At 42.3% G+C, this 20634-nt stretch overlaps 1 protein-coding gene across 2 annotated transcripts in view; it reads left to right on the top strand.

Moving 5' to 3' along the window:
• PPEF1 (protein phosphatase with EF-hand domain 1) overlaps positions 1 to 5351 on the top strand; it is a 117865-nt gene extending 112514 nt beyond the window's left edge. Inside the window, exons 22-24 of one of the 2 annotated variants that reach the window (XM_036306097.1) lie at positions 1831 to 1994; positions 3348 to 3432; positions 4245 to 5351. In XM_036306097.1, the coding sequence (XP_036161990.1) occupies positions 1831 to 1994; positions 3348 to 3432; positions 4245 to 4453 (458 nt within the window). In that variant the 3' untranslated portion in view covers positions 4454 to 5351. The remainder of the gene's footprint in view (positions 1 to 1830; positions 1995 to 3347; positions 3433 to 4244) is intronic. The other variant, XM_036306096.1, reaches the window with a different exon arrangement.
• Positions 5352 to 20634: the final 15283 nt, after the last annotated feature.

Raw genomic sequence — 20634 nt, 5'->3', positions numbered from 1 at the left:
ATATGTCAGACTAGACACTCTGGAAGGCCTGCCTGTTAAGAAATAGCTAGAATCTAGAGGATGCAGAATTGTAGTGCATTTACCAGCCTCACAGTAAGTATGATAAATCTCTAGGCTGCATCTCCTTTCTCTGTGAAACTGATTTTGGACTTCGAAATTCCAGAAATATAAGAGTATAAATTTGTATTATTTTAAGCCACTAAGTCTGTGGTAATTTGTTATAACAGCAGTAGGAAACTAATACAGATGTCTACTCTCAAGACTGTTCAACATTCTACTAGAGATGTTAGCCAGTGAAATAAGGCAAATTAAAACCATAAGAATTAGAAAGGAAAAAAAAAATATCACTATGTATTAGTCAGAGCCTATTCAGGAGATAGAAACCACATCACTGTTTTGAACACTGAAACTTAGTATAAAGAATTATTAACTAGTAAAAAATAATTAATTACTAAAAGAGGTAAAAGAATATAGGAATAGGAAGTGTAGGGAACAGCTACTATCTCTAAGGCTGAGAGAGGGTACCCAAGGAAGGAACAAACTTCGAAGAGTCTCCTACTCCCAACCAAGGTTAAGATTCAGACCTCATCAGGGAGGGTGTGACTGTGGCCCACTGCAGGGAGAAGTTCACTGAGATGTCTCAGGTCAGAGTTGGTCTGCAGCTAGAGAGACAGGGCTGGAGAGGATGAAGCCACCCACTGTAATATCAGCAAAACTCTTTGAGGTGTGCACCACTGTGTCTCCCACCCACTGCTGGCAAGGGAGGCACCACTGTGGTGTCAGGGAAATATACTAGTGAGTAAAGCATACAAGAACCATTTCTTCTGCCATGTCTTAGAGTATTCTTCCTGTACCCTCTGCTGACAAAGTCTAACATTATACCAGCTGCCAAAAAAAAAAGGAAATATTTACAGGAATCAGCTCCAATATCACAATCCAGGGCAAGGAAGGGTACATTTGGAGCTGAGTGGTAATAAATTGATAATTAGCATAGCTAGCAATTAACTTATAGATGATAAAACCTTAAAATATACCATTCATAATAGATAAGTACCAAGGAAGAAACCAAATAATTGATGTATGAGACTTCTAAAATATTATTAAAATGAAAAAGAATTGAAATAAATGGGTAGATATTACTATGTTCAAGGGTCAATGTTGTCAAGATACAAATTCTCACCAAATTGAGCTATAGGTTCAGTGCACCAAAGGGGCATGTATGGAAATGTTCTTAGCAGCACTATTTGTGATAGCCCCAAATTGGAGATAATCCAGTATCTACCAACAGTAGAATGGACATATAAATTGTGAATATTGTTTTATTTTATGTTTATTCAAAAGCATTTTAAATTAGCATATCTTTAATAATCAGGGAAAATAAAGATTTATATTTTGAAAAACTACATATCATATTAGGGGATTAAAGGGTGTTTAATCTGGGAAAATGAAAAGTGAATAATATGCCAAAAATGTTAAAAATAAAAGTAATCTTTTGTCCTTTATATAACTTTTTCTTTATATCCTTTTGCATTTTCAAATCTTCTATTATAAAATACTTTATTTTGTCAATCAGAAAAAGACATCTAACACCCAAAGTCTGACTACTTACACATAACAGTAAGGGAAAGCACTGTGGAATACCAAAGACTTTCTTTAGTTCCTCCCTTGGAGCCGTGGGGCCTGGTAGGACAAACTGGAAAGGGGAGTAGGAGGCACCCAAGCATTTAAACCCCAGGCTTCCCACTGGCTCCCCTGAGGAGGTTGCATTTTTTTTAAATCAAATTATCAACCAATTAATAGACTTTTTTTCTTTTTGGTTGTTATTGTTAGGAAAAATTTCTATGGGACAATGGGCTTTTTCTATGGAAAACACCTTGGGGCTGAACTTACCATGGAGAACCCTGAGTTCACATCTGGTTCTCACAGACGATGATGGGAATATTGACTACATGACCTGCTTCCACGATATTCAAATTCAAAAACCTGTGAAAGAGGCAAGTGAAAGACAGCTCCGGCTAAAACCTGGTTATAAACACCCTTTGGGCAACCTGTAAGAGTAACTTGGTCGTTTGAAAAGTTGGGAGTGGAATAATCTAATGGACGTGAGTGGCAATCTTAGGAAAGGCCTAAGAGGGAACTCGCAGGTGCATTGCGGTCTATTCAGGAAATGTGTGCATTCTAATGATAAGCAAAAAAGAGAAAAAGCTTCTGCAAGCAAATCATGTCAAATGTGTGATTCCTCTCTTAAGTGCTGTCCAGCAGAAGCACAGATATGACATCCAGTCTTTCATATAACACTCCCTTTAAAATATTCAGCATATTCCCTATTAAACTGTGAGTGTATAGTCTTACTGACATAACGTCTTATACCTTGAGGACTTTTTAAAAATATATTTTTATTGATTTCGGAGAGGAAGGGAGAGGAACAGAGAGATAGAAACATCAACGATGAGAGAGAATCATTGATTGGCTGCTTTCTGCATGCCCCCCACTGGGGATGGAGCCCACAACCCGTGCATGTGCCCTGACCGAGAATCAAACTGTGACCTCGTGGTTCATAAGTTGATGCTCAACCACTGGACCATGCTGGCTAAGCACCTTAAGGACTTTTAAAGTTTAGAATCCTTTATTAAAATGGAAATACCCCAGGAAGAGTTGTCAGACCCCCCCTCCCATACTTATTAATTAATGACTCATCAGCAATTATTTATAACATTGGGCTGAAAGTGAGCTGATGGGAACTAAGACTGGAGTGATTGGAGGGGAGGTGAGAGGTTAAGAGAAGAGAGAGGAAGTAAAAGTGCAGGTGGGAGCCTCAAATACACACAGGAAGGAGACTTTGGGCCTCACTTATGAGGCAGTTTACCATGGTGACTGAGCTCATAGGCCTTGGTTTCAGGCAGCTGAGATTCAAATCCCACTTACCAGCTATATGAACCTTGGGAAACTTACTTTACCTTTCTGTTCTTTAATCTGTAAAATGGACATAATAGTAGTTCTGTTCCTTAGGGCTGTGTTAAGGACTGAATGAAACAACCCACAGAAAAACTCTCAGTGCAGAGCCTGGCACACCACAAGGTGTTCTCAATATATGTTGGCTATTTTTATTTATTGCTTCCTGATTTACTTTGGCCCTGTCCCTTGGGGAGTGTAGATGGCAGACCGGAAGAGCATGGTCTTCTATCTGATTAAAGAGGGTTGGGCCTCCAAGGAAGGCCTGCCTTTTCAAATGGTTATCTAAATCCCCTACTTTGAATTGGTGATGGTGTTTTATGCTTGTTATATTTACTAAAATTGATCTGTGTTATTAATTCTATGTTTTAACACTTAGAAAATCTTTATTTTAGGCTCAGTCAGCTCTCATTGAAACTCTGTACAGATACCGATCTGACCTGCAAATCATTTTTAATGTCATTGACTCTGATCACTCAGGTAAAGGAACTTTGATTAGTTCACTAGCAGTGAGCAAAGGTTAGTTTGTTTCTCTGAAAAGAGAACTCTGTTTTCATCTATTGCGTACTTTATCAAACTTGATTTAACTTTGGGTAGGGGAGAACTCACCTTTAATGCTATTGATATTTTAGTTTGGCTACAGACTGTATTCAAGACTATATGGTCCTATATAGGCCTATGTATCCATTAGTCAGACAAGAATAGCTCCTTTTATAAGTCACCAGCACAGATGAAAAGATAATTTACTGTCCATTTAAACATCATAGTTATTCCTGGCAATAAAAATCATTCCTAGAGTTCTGATTCTATTTTTGAGACTGAGGGCTATGGAAACTCATTTTCTGCTTAGCTTTGATGCCCAATTACTTATTTTCAAACTTTTTTTGCTTGCAGAAATACTTTATTTTTTTCATTAAATTAATTTAGGGTGACATTGGTTAATAAAATAATATAGGTTTAAAGTGTACAATTTTATGATATATCATCTGTATATTGCATCATGTGCCCACCACCCATATTTTCAAACTTTAAAAAATCATCCAATAATCCTTAACTACAGAGATTATTGAACACCAAAAAATTAATGGTCAAAACACAAAAGTAAATTATTGCCTATAAAAAAATGACAGGGCCATTATTTGCAATGCTCTTATTGAATCCAAGCATATCTTTTCCCTCTGCATGTTAGTGAACTTCAAATTGGGACTATTTGATCTGTATGGCTACCACACACCTCTCCCTTCGGTGGGTCTTAAAATGAACACTCACAGCCTTCTCCTATATTCTCTTAGGTCTTATCTCGATGGAAGAATTTCATTCCATGTGGAAACTTTTTTGTAGTCACTACAACCTTCATATTGGTGATTCCCAAGTTGATGAGCTTGCTGAAAGAATGGACTTGAACAAAGATGGAAGCATCGACTTTAATGAGTTTTTAAAAGCTTTCTATGTGATACACCAACTTGACAACTTGAACAAATCAAACACCCAACTTGCTTAACAAGAAGTAGAGCTTCCCCTCCTTATGAACATAGTCACGAATACAATCTTTTGCAGTACCAGTAGTAGAAAGAAGTAGACCCCAATTTCTGCCATGAGCAGATGTGTAATGTGGGTATTAGAAGTACCTAGTAAGCTGTTTTGTTAATACTAGGTTAAATGTCAGCCCCAGTGGTAGGAATCACACATTTCTAGATAGAAACTGATTTTGAGACTAGTGTTGGTCTCTTTGATGTCCACCTACCAGGAGACCAGAGCAGTTTAGAAACATACTAAAAGAAAGAAACCTATAGAACACAGAAAAAACTATACCATCTGTAAGTGGCCCAGGAATAGGAGGAGGAATACTGAACTACTAATGTAATAAAATATTTCCAGCTTTCAACTGTAATCTTCTTTGGTGATACCATAAACCAGTAATTCTTAATTGTTGGGGAACCACCCTTCAGGGTTGAGGGCTATATCGGATTCTCGGGGTAAGCTGTGGGAATGTATTATTTGAAAACATATTATTTTGTTGTTCGTTGGAGATACAAAGTGAACACTTTCAGTTTGAGCCCTGCCTTGAATATGGTTTGACACCTTCGTTGGTAATATGAGGCCTTGTGTATGTATACATTGTGCAATTTATTCTGCTATTTTGATGGCATATCAAACACAATAAGAGATTTCTGTTTAAAGGCAAGTGTATTTTAATTTTTCTCTAAGTTTGAGAACTTCTAGATCTATTAATATGCCAGGGTAGATATATTTCCTACAACACTGCCTGCTATATACACCAAAATAATGGATAAAATATAACAAATATATTTTAAAATGTAAACTGAGCTGGTAGGAAAGTAAAAGAAAACCCTATGGAGGAGGGAAGAAGAGCATAATTAAAATCATAGCAATGTTAACATGAGACAGGATAGACTTTAAGGCAAAGAATATCATTAGGCATAAAAAAGGTCATTACTGAATGCTAAAAGGAGTGATTCACCAGGAAGATATAATAATTATAAACATGCATATAATAAAAGCTTTAAAATTTATAATGCAAAAATTGATATAACTACTAGAAGAAATAGAGATTTGGAATATACCTATCAGTAATTGATCATGTAAGTAAATTAGTATATAGAAGATTGGACAACACAATTAATCCACCTGATTATGTGTGTGTCTATATGTGTATAAAAATTGATAATGTATTAGACCAGTGATTTTCAATCTTTTTCATCTCATGGCACACATAAACTAATTACTAAAATTCTGAGACACACCAAAAACTATATTTTTTCCAATCTGACAAAAAATAGGTATAATTTTGAATCATTCACACCAGATGGCTGTTGTTGTGTTGGCTGTTGTCATTTTTTTTATTTGACAATATAAGGGAAAAGAGATCAGTGCCTCTGACTGATCAGGTATTGCATGTTTTAAAAATTCTTGCAGCATGCCAGTTGAAAATCACTGTATTAGACCACTAAAAATATCTCAAATATCAAGCAATCAGTAACAAAGATACTATATGCTCTGATCATAATGCAATGAAATTAGAAACCGTATAAGAAGATAATACTAATGACCAAAAAAGGATATAACAAGCTCTAACAGAAATTGCTAAAAATACCGTGAATGACTTTATCCCAATAATTTTTTAAAAATTGGAAAATGGATGATTTCCTAGGGGAAAATATAATTTACTAAAGCTGACTCAAGAATGAAAGGAGGATCTGAAGAGACACAAACAGTAAAGAATGTGATGGCTTTGTAATGTGTCGACTTGAATAGGCTGAATTACATTTCTCAGAATTCCCTTTCTTGTATGTTTCTGGTTAAGGTAGGCCATGAGGGAGATTTTTGAGAGAGATGGAAGACAAAGGGAAGCACAGTCATTGTGTAGCTCCAACACAGTGTTGTTGAGCTGCTGATACACCTTATTGGTGTGAAGCCCAGCCACGCCTGCATCACTCTACATTCCCTTGGATCCTGTCAGTTTCTCTGACTCCTGGGCCAGGTGTGTGTGTTTAGTTCTGTGACAAAGCCCTGGCTTCTGCAGAATGACCTGTTCACCAAGGCCATAGGTGATAAGAATGGACTGTGGCATCAGTCCATACTCGTGGAGTGCCAGTTAGAGCCTATGGGTTTGAGCCTGCTTCAGATCTTCCCTCCTGACTACCTGCCCTGTGGACTTCAAGGTCCAGCATCAGGTATGGTGTCTACAATCTGACAGAGCCTGCTTAGCAAACTTCCACATTTGCATAAGTTACTTCTCCTAGTGCAGTGGTCGGCAAACTGCAGCTCGCGAGCCACATGCAGCTCTTTGGCCCCTTGAGTGTGGCTCTTCCACAAAATACCACGTGTGGGCGCACATGTACAGTGCAATTGAAACTTTGTGGCCCATGCGCAGAAGTCGGTATTTTGTGGAAGAGCCACACTCAAGGGGCCAAAGAACCGCATGTGGCTTGCGAGCCGCAGTTTGCTGACCACTGTAGTGAATGGATGAATGGAGATTGTGTGTGTGTGTGTGTGTGTGACCATGACCTATGGGTTTGGCCTCTGCTTTAACCCTGATTGATACAGAATTTGGTGCTGAGAGTGGTTCTGGAAGAACAGAAGCTGAAAGATGAGTACTCTGCATGCATACAACCTGATGTGCACAGAGCTGCCCCATTATCTCACATGAGAATCCACTGATAATCCCAGGAGAGTGGTTGTAAAAAATGTCCAATCTCTGGCAATACCAGTTGGCCTTTTGTTGGTGCTTCCTAAATATCATCTGGTTATTGATTCTCAGGTTCTTTCTGGAATTCTTATTTTCTCCCTTGGGCTTCTAATACCTGGAATTATCTGCCTTTATTGGAAATTTTACCTAAAAATGTACTTTGATTTTACCAAAGATTGCTATTTAATGTAAAATTTCCGCCTGACATAAGCTGTGCTTAACCACAACTCAATTTTACTATATATATCCTATCTAATAAAAGAGAAACATGGTAATTAGCCGTACGACCTACCCTTCCCATTGGCTAATCAGCAAGATATGCAAATTAACCTACAGCCAAGATGGTGGCTAATTTGCATATGTCAGCCCCAAGCCTCAGACTGAGGCTTTAGGCTGGGGCCTGGGCGGAGCCAGCCAGCGATCATTGATGGCGGCAGCGGTGGGGAACCAGGCGGAGCCATCCAGCTATGCTTGATGGAGGCAGCGGCAGGGAGCTGGGGTGCCCCATCCCAGGCCTAACACCTCGGCCAGAGGCTTTAGGCTTGGGCCGGGGAGGAGCCAGCCAGCAATCGGTGGCAGGGAGTTGGGGGTGCCCTGGCCCTGGCCCAGAGGCTTTAGGCTTGGGCTGGGCGAGCCAGCCAGGGATCCTTGATGGCAGTTGCGGCGGGGAACCAGGGCGGAGCCAGCCAGCGATCGGTGGCGGGGAGCTGGGGATGCCCCGGTCCAAGCCTAAAGCCTTGGCCAGAGGCTTTAGGCTGGGCCAGGGAGGAGCCAGCCAGCAATCATGAGCCAGCGATTGTTGATGGCGGCGGCTGCAGGGAGCTGGGGGTGCCCCGGCCCAGGCCTAAACCCTCGGCCTGAGGCGTCAGGCCTGGGTTAGGGGGGAGCCAGCCAGCGATCGTTGATGGCGAGGATCATGGGGGGGGCGCGTCCAGCCCAGGCCTAACACCTCAGCCAGAGGCTTTAGGCTTGGACCGGGGCGGAGCCAGCAAGCGGTCCTTGATGGCGGCTTTGGCAGGGAACCGGGGCGGAGCCAGCCAGTGATCGGTGGCGGGGAGCTGGGGGTGCCCTGGTCCAGGTCTAAAGCTTCGGCCTGAGGCTTTAGGCCGGGGCCAGGGTGGAGCCAGCCAGCTATCGGCGGCAGGGAGCTGGGGGGGGGGGGGCGCCGGCCCAGGCCCAGGCCTAACACCTCAACCAGAGGCTTTAGGTTTGGGCCGGGGAGGAGCCAGCCAGGGATCATTGATGGCTGCAGCGGCGGGGAACCGGGGAGGAGCCAGCCAGGGATCATTGATGGCTGCAGCGGCGGGGAACCGGGGCAGAGCCAGCCAGCGATCCTTGATGGTGGTGGCAGCGGCTGTGGGGAGCTGGGGGTGCCCCGGCCCAGGCCTAAAACCTCGGCCTGAGAGGCTTTAGGCTTGGGCCGGGGAGGAGCCAGCCAGTGATTATTGATGGTGGCAGCAATGGGGAACCGGGACGGAGCCAGCCAGCGATCCTTGATGGCAGCAGCAGCAGGGAGCTGGGGGTGCCCCAGCTCAGGCCTAACACCTCGGCCTGAGGCTTTAAGCTTGGGCCAAGGAGGAGCCAGATCATTGATGGTGGCAGCGGCAGGGAGCTGGGGGTGCCCCGGCCCAGGGCTAATGACTCGCCAGAGGCGTTAGGCCCGGGCAGGGGCCATACCGGCAATTGGTATGAACTACAGAGGAAACACCTTTTCTGACTGCTAATTGGCTAAGCTCCCTGTATGCCACTGGTAATATTCTTAGTAACTTGGGTAATGAGAGTCCAGATAGGTGATCTAGGGTTTTTTTACTACCCTCCTGGAGAAAAAAAGGAAGGTCTGCTGCTGGAGGGTTAAGAAATGTCATATCCTGCCCTAGCTGGTTTGGCTCATGGGTAATGCCTCGGTCTGCCCAACGCAGGGTCTGGGTTCAATTCTGACCAAGGGCATGCACCTAGGTTGCAGGCTCCTCCCTGGCCCGGGCCCAGGTCAGGGCTCATGCAGGAGGCAACCAATCAAAGTGTTCCTCTCATTTTGATGTTTCTCTCTGTCTTTCCCTTTCTCTTCCACATTCTCTAAAAATCAATGGAAACATATCCTCAGGTGAGGAGAAAGAAAGAAAGAAAGAAAGAAAGAAAGAAAGAAAGAAAGAAAGAAAGAAAGAAAGAAAGAAAGAAAGAAAGGAAGGAAGGAAGGAAGGAAGGAAGGAAGGAAGGAAGAGAAGGAAGAAGAAAGAAAGGAAAAAGAAAGGAGAAGAAAGAAAGGAACGAAAGGAAAAGGAAGAGAAGAAGAAGGAAGGAAGGAAGGAGAAGAAAGAAAGAAAGAAAGAAAGGAAAGAAAGAAGAAAGAAGAAAAGAAGAGAAAGGAGAAAGAAGAAAGAAAGTAAGAAGAAAGAAAGAAGAAGAAAGAAAAAGAAAAGAAAGAAAAGAAGAAGAAAGAAAGAAGAAAAGAAGAAAGAAAGAGAAGAAGAAAGAAGAAGGAAAGGAAGAGAAGGAAGGAAGGACGAAGAAAGGAAGAAAGACGGAAGGAAAGAAGAAAGAAAGAAGGAAGAAGAAGGAAGGAAGGAAGGAAGGAAGGAAGGAAGGAAGGAAGGAAGGAAGAAGGAAGGAAAGAAAGAAATGAAGAAGAAAGAAAAGAAAGAAAGAAAAGAAGGAAGAAGGAAGGAACGAAAAGAAAGAAAGAAAAGAAAGAAAGAAAGAAAGAAAGAAAGAAAGAAAGAAAGAAAGAAAGAAAGAAAGGAAAAGAAAGAAAGGTCATATCCTACGAAAGACACTTCTTGAAAATGCCTAAAGAAAGTTGTCATTTTTTCATGGTAAAGGGACTGGAGTCCGTGTTGATGAAAACACCTTGGTGGATGCGGTGACTGGCAGTGGCTTCAACAGTGCGGTGATGGGGCTGCGGCCTTCCCCTGATCAGTCCGGTCGACTCCCACAAAGGGAGGCCAGACTGTGGCTTAGGCCCGCTCCCCAAGGGGAGCAGGGAGCAGGTAGTAGGACATCCCCTAGGGCTCCCAGTATATGATAGGGGGCAAGCTGGGCTGAGGGCCCGCCCCCTCCAGTGCACAAATTTTTGTGCACCGGGCCTCTAATCCTACATAATAAAAGGCTAATATGCAAATCAACCAGAGGAACGACTGGTCCCTATGACACACACTGACCACCAGGGGGCAGACGCTCAATGCAGGAACTGCCCCCTGGTGATCAGTGCACTCCTACAGGGGAAGTGCTGCTCAGCCAGAAGCCAGGCTCAAGGCTGGTGAGTGCAGTGGTGGTGGCAGGAGCCTCTCCTGCCTCCGTGGCAGCACTAAGGACCACTTGGGGGTCCCAGGTGCAAGTGGGCACAGGCCGGGCTGAGGACCCCCCACCCCCCGTGCACGAATGTTGTGCACCGGGCCTCTAGTATACACACACACACACACACACACACATACAGGTGTGGGCAAAGGTGGGTTTACAGTTGTGAGTACATGAAAAACAGTTTATTCTTGTATTACTATTTATTATTGTATTATTTTCCATACCAATAACTGTAAACCTACTTTTGCCCAACCCTCTGTGTGTGTATGTGTTTATAGAGATTTGTGAAATGTCTCACTTTTAGTTTATATTTCTTTATTACAAGTGAGATTGAGCATCTTATTAGTTTGTTGGTCAGTCTATTTTCCAAGAAAGTCTTGTTCTTATCCTTTGCTTATTATAATACTGCAGCTGTTTGCCCTTTTCTTACTAATTATTAGGAACTTTAAAGTTCTTGATGCTAACCCACTGTTCTTTATTTGGGAAGCAGATATCTTCTCCCAGTGTGTGACTGGATTTTTCACTTTCTTTCTGACATATTTTCAAGCAAAGTTTTGAATTTTTGTTTATAATTCATAAGTTTTGAATCTTACCAAAACCCAAAAATATCCTTTCCAACCATGGAAATATCATAAAGGTACAGTTGATCCTTATTATTCACAGATTTTATATTTGCAACTTCACGTACTCACTAAAATTTATTTATAAATGAAAATACTTATGGTGACTATGTGCAAAGTAGTGGACATTTTGAGTCACATATGTTCCCAGCTGAGGTCGAACAAAGTTACAGTCTGCCTTCTTCCAGCTCTCTTGCTGTAAACAAGTGTCCTGACAGTCTATTTAGTGCCACATGAGATTTTTTTTTTATTTTTTTTTATTTTTGTGTTATTTTGTTAGCGATTTTGCTGTCTATAATGGCCCCCAATTGTAGTGTTGAAGTGCTGTCTAGTGTTCCTAAGTGCAAGAAAGTGGTGAGGTACCTTATGGAGAAAATTACTTCATTCAGACATGAGTTACAGTGTTGCTAGCCATGAGTTCAGTGTTAACCAACAATATATATTAAATGAGGTGTTTTTCAACAGAAACACACATTAAACAAAGTTATGTTCTTGATTGAGTGACATAAATGTTGTTATCAGAGGCTCACAGTGACCAAAGGAACAATTGTTTCCCTAGGAGCAATTTGCAAATTCAGTGGTCACAGTGATTATATAGAATACTAGAGGCCCGGTGCACAAAAATTTGTGCACTCAGGGAGGGGAGGGGGGTCCCTCAGCCCGGCCTGTGCCCTCTCGCAGTCTGGGACCCCTCTGGAGATAACAACCTGCTGACTTAGGCCTGCTCCCAGGTGGCAGAGGGCAGGCCCAATCCCTAGGTGCAGCCCCTGGTTGGGCTCAGAGCAGGGCTGATTGGGGAGTTGGGGCACCGCCCCCTGTCATGCACAGAGCAGGGCAGATCAGGAGGTTGCGATGCCACCCTCAGTCACACTCAGGGTAGGGCTGATTGGGGGTTGGGGCACCGTCCCATGTCACACTCAAGGCAGGGTCGATGGGGAGGTTGTGGTGCCACCCCCTGTCATGCACAGAGCAGGGCTAATCAGGGAGTTGGGGCGCTGCCCCCTGTCACGCACAGAGCAGGGCCCATCAGGGGGTTGGGGCTCCATACCCTGTCACACACACAGCAGGGCCAAGCACGGGGTTGGGGAGCTCCCCCCTGTCACGCACAGAGCAGGGCCCATCAGGGGGTTGAGGAGCTCCCCCCTGTCATGCACAGAGCAGGGCCCATCAGGGGGTTGAGGAGCTCCCCCCTGTCATGCACAGAGCAGGGCTAATCAGGGGATTGGGGCGCTGCCCCCTATCACTCACAGAGCAGGGCCCATCAGGGGGGTTGGGGCTCCGTACCCTGTCACACTCAGGGTAGGGCTGATCAGGGAGTTGAGGAGCTCCCCTTGTCACAGAGTAGGGCCGATAGGGGAGTTGGGGCACCGCCCCCTGTCACACTCAGGGCAGGGCCGATGGGGAGGTTATGGCTCTACTCTGTCACACACAGAGCAAGGACCGTGGGGGGGGGGTGGTTGGGGCGCTGCCCTCTATCACCCACGGAACAGAGCCGATCAGGGGGTTGGGGTGCCACCACTGTCACACTCAGGGCAGGGCCAATGGGGAGCTTATGGCTCTACCCTGTCACACACAGAGCAGGGCTGATCAGGGGGTTGGGGCACCACACCCTGTCACACACAGAGCTGCAGGGCGATCAGGGGGTTGGGGAGCTTCCCCTATCAGGCACAGAGTAGGGCTGATCAGGGGGTTGAGGCGCCTTCCTCTGTCAGGAACAGAGCAGGGAGGATAGGGAGGTTGTGGCCCCGCCCCCTATCACACACAGAGCCACAGGGTGATCAGGGGGTTTGGGCGCTGCCCCCATCACGCTGATCCCGGTGCCAGGAGGCCTTTTGGCTCCGCTGATCCCAGTGCTGGGAGGCATATTACCCTTTTACTATATAGGATAGAGGCCTGGCGCATGGGTGGGGCCGGCTGGTTTGCCCTGAAGGGTGTTCTGGATCAGGGTGGGGGTCCCGCTTGGGTGCCTGGCCAGCCTGGGTGAGTGGCTGAGGGCTGTTTTCAGGCTGGCGGGTGACTGAAGCTCCCAACCGCTCCTTTTTTTCTTTTTCTTTTTATTCTGGGCCAGCTTTAGCTCTGAGGCTTGGCTCCAGCTCTTAGGCCTCAGCTGCTGAAAGCAGGTATCTGGTCTGTTTGGATTCTATAATCGAAACACTGTTTCAACTCCAGCTCTGAGATCCTGACTGGCTGAAAGCAGGGTTCTGGGGTTTTGTTTAGCTTCTATATTTGTAACAATGTTTCAAACTGCAAGCTCAGAGGCCGGCAAGGCAGGCAGGGAACGTTGGTTTCCTCTGTCACTGAAGCAAGCAAGCCTCATGTTCGCTTCAAGCTGCCTGGCTGCCGGCCGCCATCTTGGCTGGCAGTTAATTTGCATATCGCCCTGATTAGCCAATGGGAAGGGTAGCGGAGGTGTGGCTAATTACCATGTTTCTCTTTTATTAGGTAGGATAACTATTGTAAATAACAAAAATCTACTATCCTAGGTGTATCAACTAATAATGCGGATTTTGTAATCAAAGAAAACACAAGCATTTCAAGAGAAACATCAAAAGTGCTTTATTCAAAGTAATGTCCATCGCTAGCTACACATTTCCCCCATCTTTCAGATAATTTGTGAATACCATCCCAATAGAACTTTTCTTGTTTTGAGGCAAACCATTTAGAGACCCAATTTTCCACTTCTTCATATGTTTTGAAGTGCTGCTCAGAAAATGCATGTGCCATCGATCGGAACAAGTGGTAATCTGAAGGAGCAAGGTCTGGTGAATACAGTGGGTAGGTTAATACTTCCGAGGCGAGATCTTTTAACGTGTCTTTAACTGGTTTTGAAGTGTGTGATGGTACGTTATCATGAAGCAAAATTACTTTGCCATGTCTTCTGGCACATTCTGGTCATTTCACGTGTGGTTCAAATTGATTATTTGTTGTCGGTAGTGATCAGTATTAATGGTTTCACCTGGTTTTAGAAGCTCATAATACACCACACCTTCCTGATCCCACCAAACGCAGAGCATTGTCTTCTTTCCGAAGCAATTTGGCTTTGCAGTCAATGTTGATGGTTGACTTGGATCAACCCATGATTTTGTGCATTTGGGACTCTCAAAATAAATTCACTTTTCATCGCCAGTCACAATTCGATGCAAGAAACTTTCTTTTGTGCCGTTGAAGCAGCATTTTACTGATGACTTTTCAGTTTTCCATTTGTGTTTCATTCAGTTGATGTGGCACCCACTTCCTTCCTTTAAAATCTTTCATATTGCCTGTAAACCAGCCGTGGGCAAACTATGGCCCGTGGGCCGGATCCGGCCCATTTGAAATGAATAAAACTAAAAAAAAAAAAAAAAAAGACCGTACCCTTTTATGTAATGATGTTTACTTTGAATTTATATTAGTTCACACAAACACTCCATCCATGCTTTTGTTCCGGCACTCTGGTCCAGTTTAAGAACCCATTGTGGCCCTCAAGTCAAAAAGTTTGCCCACCCCTGCTGTAAACGGTCGGAAAATGTTTGCTGAGCAACGTTTAATCTTTCTGCAAGTTGTTTTTGAGTTTGACATGCATTTTCATCCAATAATGCTTGTAATTGTTGGTCTTCAAACTTTTTTTTTTTATTAAATCTTTATTGTTCAGATTATTACATTTGTTCCTCTTTTTTCCCTCCCATAACTCCCCTCCTCCCAGTTCCCGCCCCACCCTCCGCCCTCACTCCCCACCCACTGTCCTCATCCATAGGTGCACGATTTTTGTCCAGTCTCTTCCCGCATCTCCCACACCCCTTTCCCCCCCAAGAATAGTCAGTCCATTCCCTTTCTATGTCCCTGATTCTATTATAATCACCAGTTCATTCTGTTCATCAGATTATTTATTCACTTGATTCTTAGATTCACTTGTTGATAGATGCATATTTGTTGTTCATAATTTGTAACTTTACCTTTTTCTTCTTCCTCTTCTTAAAGGAAACCTTTCAGCATTTCATATAATCCTGGTTTGGTGGTGATGAACTCCTTTAGCTTTTCCTTATCTGTGAAGCTCTTTATCTGACCTTCAATTCTGAATGATAGCTTTGCTGGATAAAGTAATCTTGGTTGTAGGTTCTTGGTATTCATCACTTTGAATATTTCTTGCCACTCCCTTCTGGCCTGCAAAGTTTCTGTTGAGAAATCAGCTGACAGTCGTATGGGTATCCCCTTGTAGGTAACTGAGTTTCTTTCTCTTGCTGTTTTTAAGATTCTCTCTTTATCTTTTGCTCTTGGCATTTTAATTATGATATGTCTTGGTGTGGTCCTCTTTGGATTCCTTTTGTTTGGGGTTCTCCGCGCTTCTTGGACCTGTAAGTCCATTTCTTTCACCAGGTGGGGGAAGTTTTCTGTCATTATTTCTTCAAATAGGTTTTCAATATCTTGCTCTCTCTCATCTTCTGGCACCCCTATAATTCTGATGTTGGTACGCTTGAAGCTGTCCCAGAGGCTCCTTACACTATCCTCGCATTTTTGGATTCTTTTTTCATTTTGCTTTTCCGGTTGGGTGTTTTTTGCTTCCTCGCATTTCAAATCATTGACTTGATTCTTGCGCTCCTCTGGTCTGCTGTCGGGAGTCTGTATAATATTCGTTATTTCAGTCCATGTATGCTTAATTTCTAGTTGGTTCCCCAATATAACATCGAGGGTCTCATTAGTTTTCTTGTAGATCTCATTAAGTTTATCGGCAGCTTCTAAACAGTTCTTGAGAGACCTTAAAAGTGTGGTTCTGAATTCTATATCTTCCATTGACAATTTTGTCCTGTTTCTTTGTCTCCGCATTTTGTTATGCTTCCTTGGTGCACCCCCTAGTGGTCTTTGTGCGCAGTCTTATAGTTAAACCTTGATTGTTGTAGCTAATACCAGGGAGGGTTTGACCTCCAGGCCAAGTGGCTATGAGAATCAGCTGTGTCAGCAGTGAGAGAACTTCTGTCCTCTAGGGAGGTGCTAATCTAGCCTTTGCCTGAGGCTATCCGGCAAATGCCTCTGTGCAGGGCTTGGGCGGGGGGGGTCGCATGGGATCAACAGGGTGGGCCGGAGAGAGCAGTTATGGCAGCTCTCAGTCCTGTCCCCAGGGGCTCTGCCTCTCTGAGTCCCAGCACCCGCTGCAAAGCTCGGAGAGAAAGCTGCACTCGCTCTGACCGAAGCCAGACAGTCCCGCTTCTCCCGTTTGAGTCTGGGTCCCTAAAGACTCGCATGTATCTGGAGCTCAGAGTCTGCGACTCCCTCCCGATTGAAAACGCCAACCGCACCCTCCACCGCCAGCCCGCTCCACGCACTCCGCACCTCAGAATTTGACTTCAGCACTGCGCCTCCTCTGAGTGTCCGTATGCGTTTCTCTTTCCTCCTAGTTGTAGGACTTCCACTCAGCCAGCGTTCCTGTGGTTCTCGGTGATGTCCATTCAGTCTTTTAGTTTCACTTTTGAAGTAGTTGTTCAAAGCAGCAAACTCCAGCGTTAACCTATGCCGCCATCTTGGTTCTCCTCCCTTCAAACTTTTTTGGTTGACCTGGACATTCTTTGTCTTTCACATTGAAGTCATTACTTTTAAAGTGTTTAAACCAGCATTCACAAGTATCTTGAGATGGAACATGTTCACTATAAGCTTCCCGAAGTATACGATAACTTTTTCTTCAAAATAATGAATTAAAACTTCCCACAAATGCTTTTCTTTTGGCATGAAATTTGACATTTTTAAGTGTAAAAATATCTATGATGTTAACACCTTCAGCAAATTTGACATATGACGTTTTGAAGCTTGTTGTCAATACAACAAAATAACATACATATCAAATCGCATATATATCAACATATGTGTAACTCCTTCTATTGAAAAAAATCCGCATTATTAACTGGTACAACTAGTATTCTTCAAAAAGTTTTAAACATTTTACTTTTCAAAAGCATTTAGCTCTTCCACCCACTGGAAATTTTGGGGTGCTATGTAGAAGCACCATTTACTGAATTGTTCATTCATTCCCACTAATTTGAAATGCCAGCTCTGTCATATTAAGCTCTAATTCTAGGCTTTCTGTTAGGATCCAGTGGTCTTATTGGTCTATCATCTGAAAAATACCTCATGTATTAAATACTATAGCTTATAATAGTTGTGATATTTGCTATTATGAATTCTTTTCCTCCACCTTTATTCTCCTTCAACATTTCTTTGATCCTTTAGTTCTCTGTACACATTTTAGGATAAGCTTGTTAATTCTGGGAAATCCCTGTAGATTTTTATGGAAACTGTATTACATTTATAGATTAATCTGGACAGAATTGCCATCATTACTGTATTAAGTTTTCCTATGCATGAACTTGGTGTATTTTTTCCCAATTATTTTAGTCTTTGCTAGTGTCTTTTAATAAAGAATTTCTCATTATTCTTGTAATCTTTTTAAAAAAGATTCATTCCAACATATATTATGGTGTTTTGTTGTTGTTGTTGTTGTTCTGTCTTTTAATTCTGCTGGCTCTTTTTTTTCAGAGGGTTTAATTCTAATGATTTTATTGTTTCCCTTCTAGTCTTCAGGCATTTTATACATATTCCATTTATAATCTCATTCTGGTTATCTCTCTGTATTTGGAGTTTGTTGGGGTGTAATTGTATGTTTGTCTTATGTACAAACTCTTGATCAGGTTGGATTGTTCATTCTTAGACCTTGTTTGTTTTTTTATTGTGAATTCATTATTAACAGGGCTTGTGTTTTTTTTCTGTAAAAACCCCATGATGTTTGGGATGTAGGAGCATCTCTTCAGAGAAGTCTTTGTTTGCTTCTGCCTTGTGCCTCAGGAGTGTCTCTTCTTGAGGAATAATTCTTTCATTATTTTTTAGTCTGGAGTTTCTGAGATGTGCGTAGAGTAAAAGCAATGTCGTCCTGTGGTTTAGTATTCTCAGCTTTTCTTTTTTTCCTCCACCTAAAGCCCTGTGGTCTCTCGTTTATAAATCTTTCATAAATAGGATAGTCCTTCGAGGGTCTTGGCTTTATGTATGCAAAGTTCTCAGTTCCAATTCCCTACCTCCCAAAGCCAAAGCCTCATTTGCTACTGCTGTGTGGGAATTGCCACCAGAGCCCTAGGCTCTGGAGACAAATAGCACCCCCCATTAGCTCTAGCACTCACCCCTCTGTTTTGTCACTTCCCTATTTCTTTCTGGAACCTGGGGATTTGCTTTTATTATTTGTGAGCCTAGCTGTACATTTAAAATAATTATGTTATATTTTACCCAGTACTTCTAGGTGATTATAGTAAAAGGATTTTCGATTATCTGAGTCTACTACATTTCTAGAAGCTGGTAAATACCTAGACTTTTTTATTTGCTATTTGTTAATCTTGAGGCTTCATATTTTTATCTGGACAATGATTGATGTTCATAATATGGCATGGTGCTTGAATTATGCAACATGTGTCATTTACCGGATCTCAATTTTTAAACTTTGGTCAAACTTATTTTTAAATATTTTTCCTCTTTGATGTTGGAGTTTGTTTTTTTACATAAATGGGATCATATTATACATTTTTTTGAACAGGCGCACTTTTTTTCCTTTAACCTTTCCTCCCCAGCACAAGCATGGCCTTCATAATTCCTTCTCCCTCACCTAGGGAAGCCATGTTAACCTAATACATGGCCTTCCATATTTTTATCTGTCCATATAAATCTATATAGGCCTATTATACCACACACACACACACACACACACACACACACACATTCATATGTACATATTTTTACATAGTAATACATAATCAAGGTGGATTTATTGTTGTATATTGTATAAAAATGGGATTATGTTATGCATAATTTTCTGCATTCTGCTTCGCTCAACCAATAATATCTAGTTGAAATCCCTGCAAACTCAGTGGCTCTAATTCAGGGCTGGGGAACATCCTACCCATGGGCCATATAAGCCCCACAAAACCATTTGGTACAGCCCTGCAAAGGCATTAGGGGTGAGTTAATTATATGTTTGACCAAATAGAGCAGGCTAATTTTTAAGTTGATAATTTTGTATGGCCTGCGAATGATGTTATAAATATCCAGATGGCCCTTGGTAAAAAAAAGGTTCCCCACCCCTGCTCTAATTCATTTTCTTTTTTGAATGCACTAATCATGAGTATACTATTTGATGAATTTCCACCATGAATACAACCATGTAACCACCACCCAGATTGAGAAACAGAACATTACCAGTGTCCCAGGATCCCCATTATGCATCCTTTCACGCACCTCACCCCTACCCTCTACCCCAACTCAAGGGTAGCCATCATCTTAACTTTAACAGCATAGATTTTTTAGCCTGTTTTGTGCTTTATATATTTGGAACCATTCAGTACATACTTTTTTGTATAAAATTATAACAGTCATAGTAGTTGTAGTTTGTTTATTCTGGTTATTGTATAATATCCTATTGTGTGGATATACCAGAATTTGTTTATCCATTCTACTACTGATAGGTGTTGAGGTTATTATGGACAATGCTGCCATGAACATTTTGCTTTTTATTAATTTATTCTTTTTAATGGCTATATAGCCATTATTATTATTATATAATAATTCAGTGCTATGGCAGACCAGTCTGTATTCAGCCATACTGCTTTTAATAGATGTTTGCTTTGTTTCCAGTTCTTTGCCACTAAGGCAAAGCAATAAATATTGAACACATGTCCCTATATAGGGGCACTAATCCACTCCTACTAATGGGACAGTCAGCCAGAAGTCCAATTGATGGTTAGTATAGTAAATGTCTCTTAAAAGTAAGTGCTGTTGTTCTATTGTCTTCCAAAAAATCTTTGGCAGTGCCATTTCCATCAGCAATTTATGAAAATTTCCTTTTCCTTCATTTATATCAGCATTAGATGTCATGGTTTCATGCCTTGTGAATCTGATGGGTGTAAAATATCTCATAAGTGCTTTAATTTATATGACCTGCCTACTAGAGATTCTGAACATCTTTTCATGTGTCTGGAATTGCTTTACTGTGGATTGTATATTGATAGTTTTGGTCATTTTTTAAAAAAAATATATTTTATTGATTTTTCACAGAGAGGAAGGGAGAGAGATAGAAAGTCAGAAACATCGATGAGAGAGAAACATCGATCAGCTGCCTCCTGCACATCTCCCACTGGGGATATGCCCGCAACCCAGGTACATGCCCTTGACCGGAATCGAACCTGGGACCTTTCAGTCCGCAGGCCGATGCTCTATCCACTGAGCCAAACCGGTTTCGGCAGTCTTGGTCATTTTTATTTTGGGCTATTCACCTTTTTAAAAAAATCATTTTGTAAGGTATTTTTGTACAGTATACAAATTAACCCTCTGTCGTTTGTATTACAAATTTTAGTTCACATCTATTGTTAATTGACTTTGTTCATGTTACCTTTGTCATACAAAAGTTGTTATATTTTAAATAGTAAATATATCCATATTTGCTTCTATAACTTCTGGACTAGCAAAAGCTCTTTCCATGGACTATGAGGTCTTTCCAAGGACTATGAGGTCTTTCCAAGAACTATAACTTCTTTCCAAGGTCTATAACTTCTGGAC

This window comes from Myotis myotis, unplaced genomic scaffold, assembly GCF_014108235.1.
Source record: "Myotis myotis isolate mMyoMyo1 unplaced genomic scaffold, mMyoMyo1.p scaffold_m19_p_4, whole genome shotgun sequence".
NCBI classification, from domain to species: domain Eukaryota; kingdom Metazoa; phylum Chordata; class Mammalia; order Chiroptera; family Vespertilionidae; genus Myotis; species Myotis myotis.
This window is presented reverse-complemented; position numbering and strand designations above follow the sequence as displayed.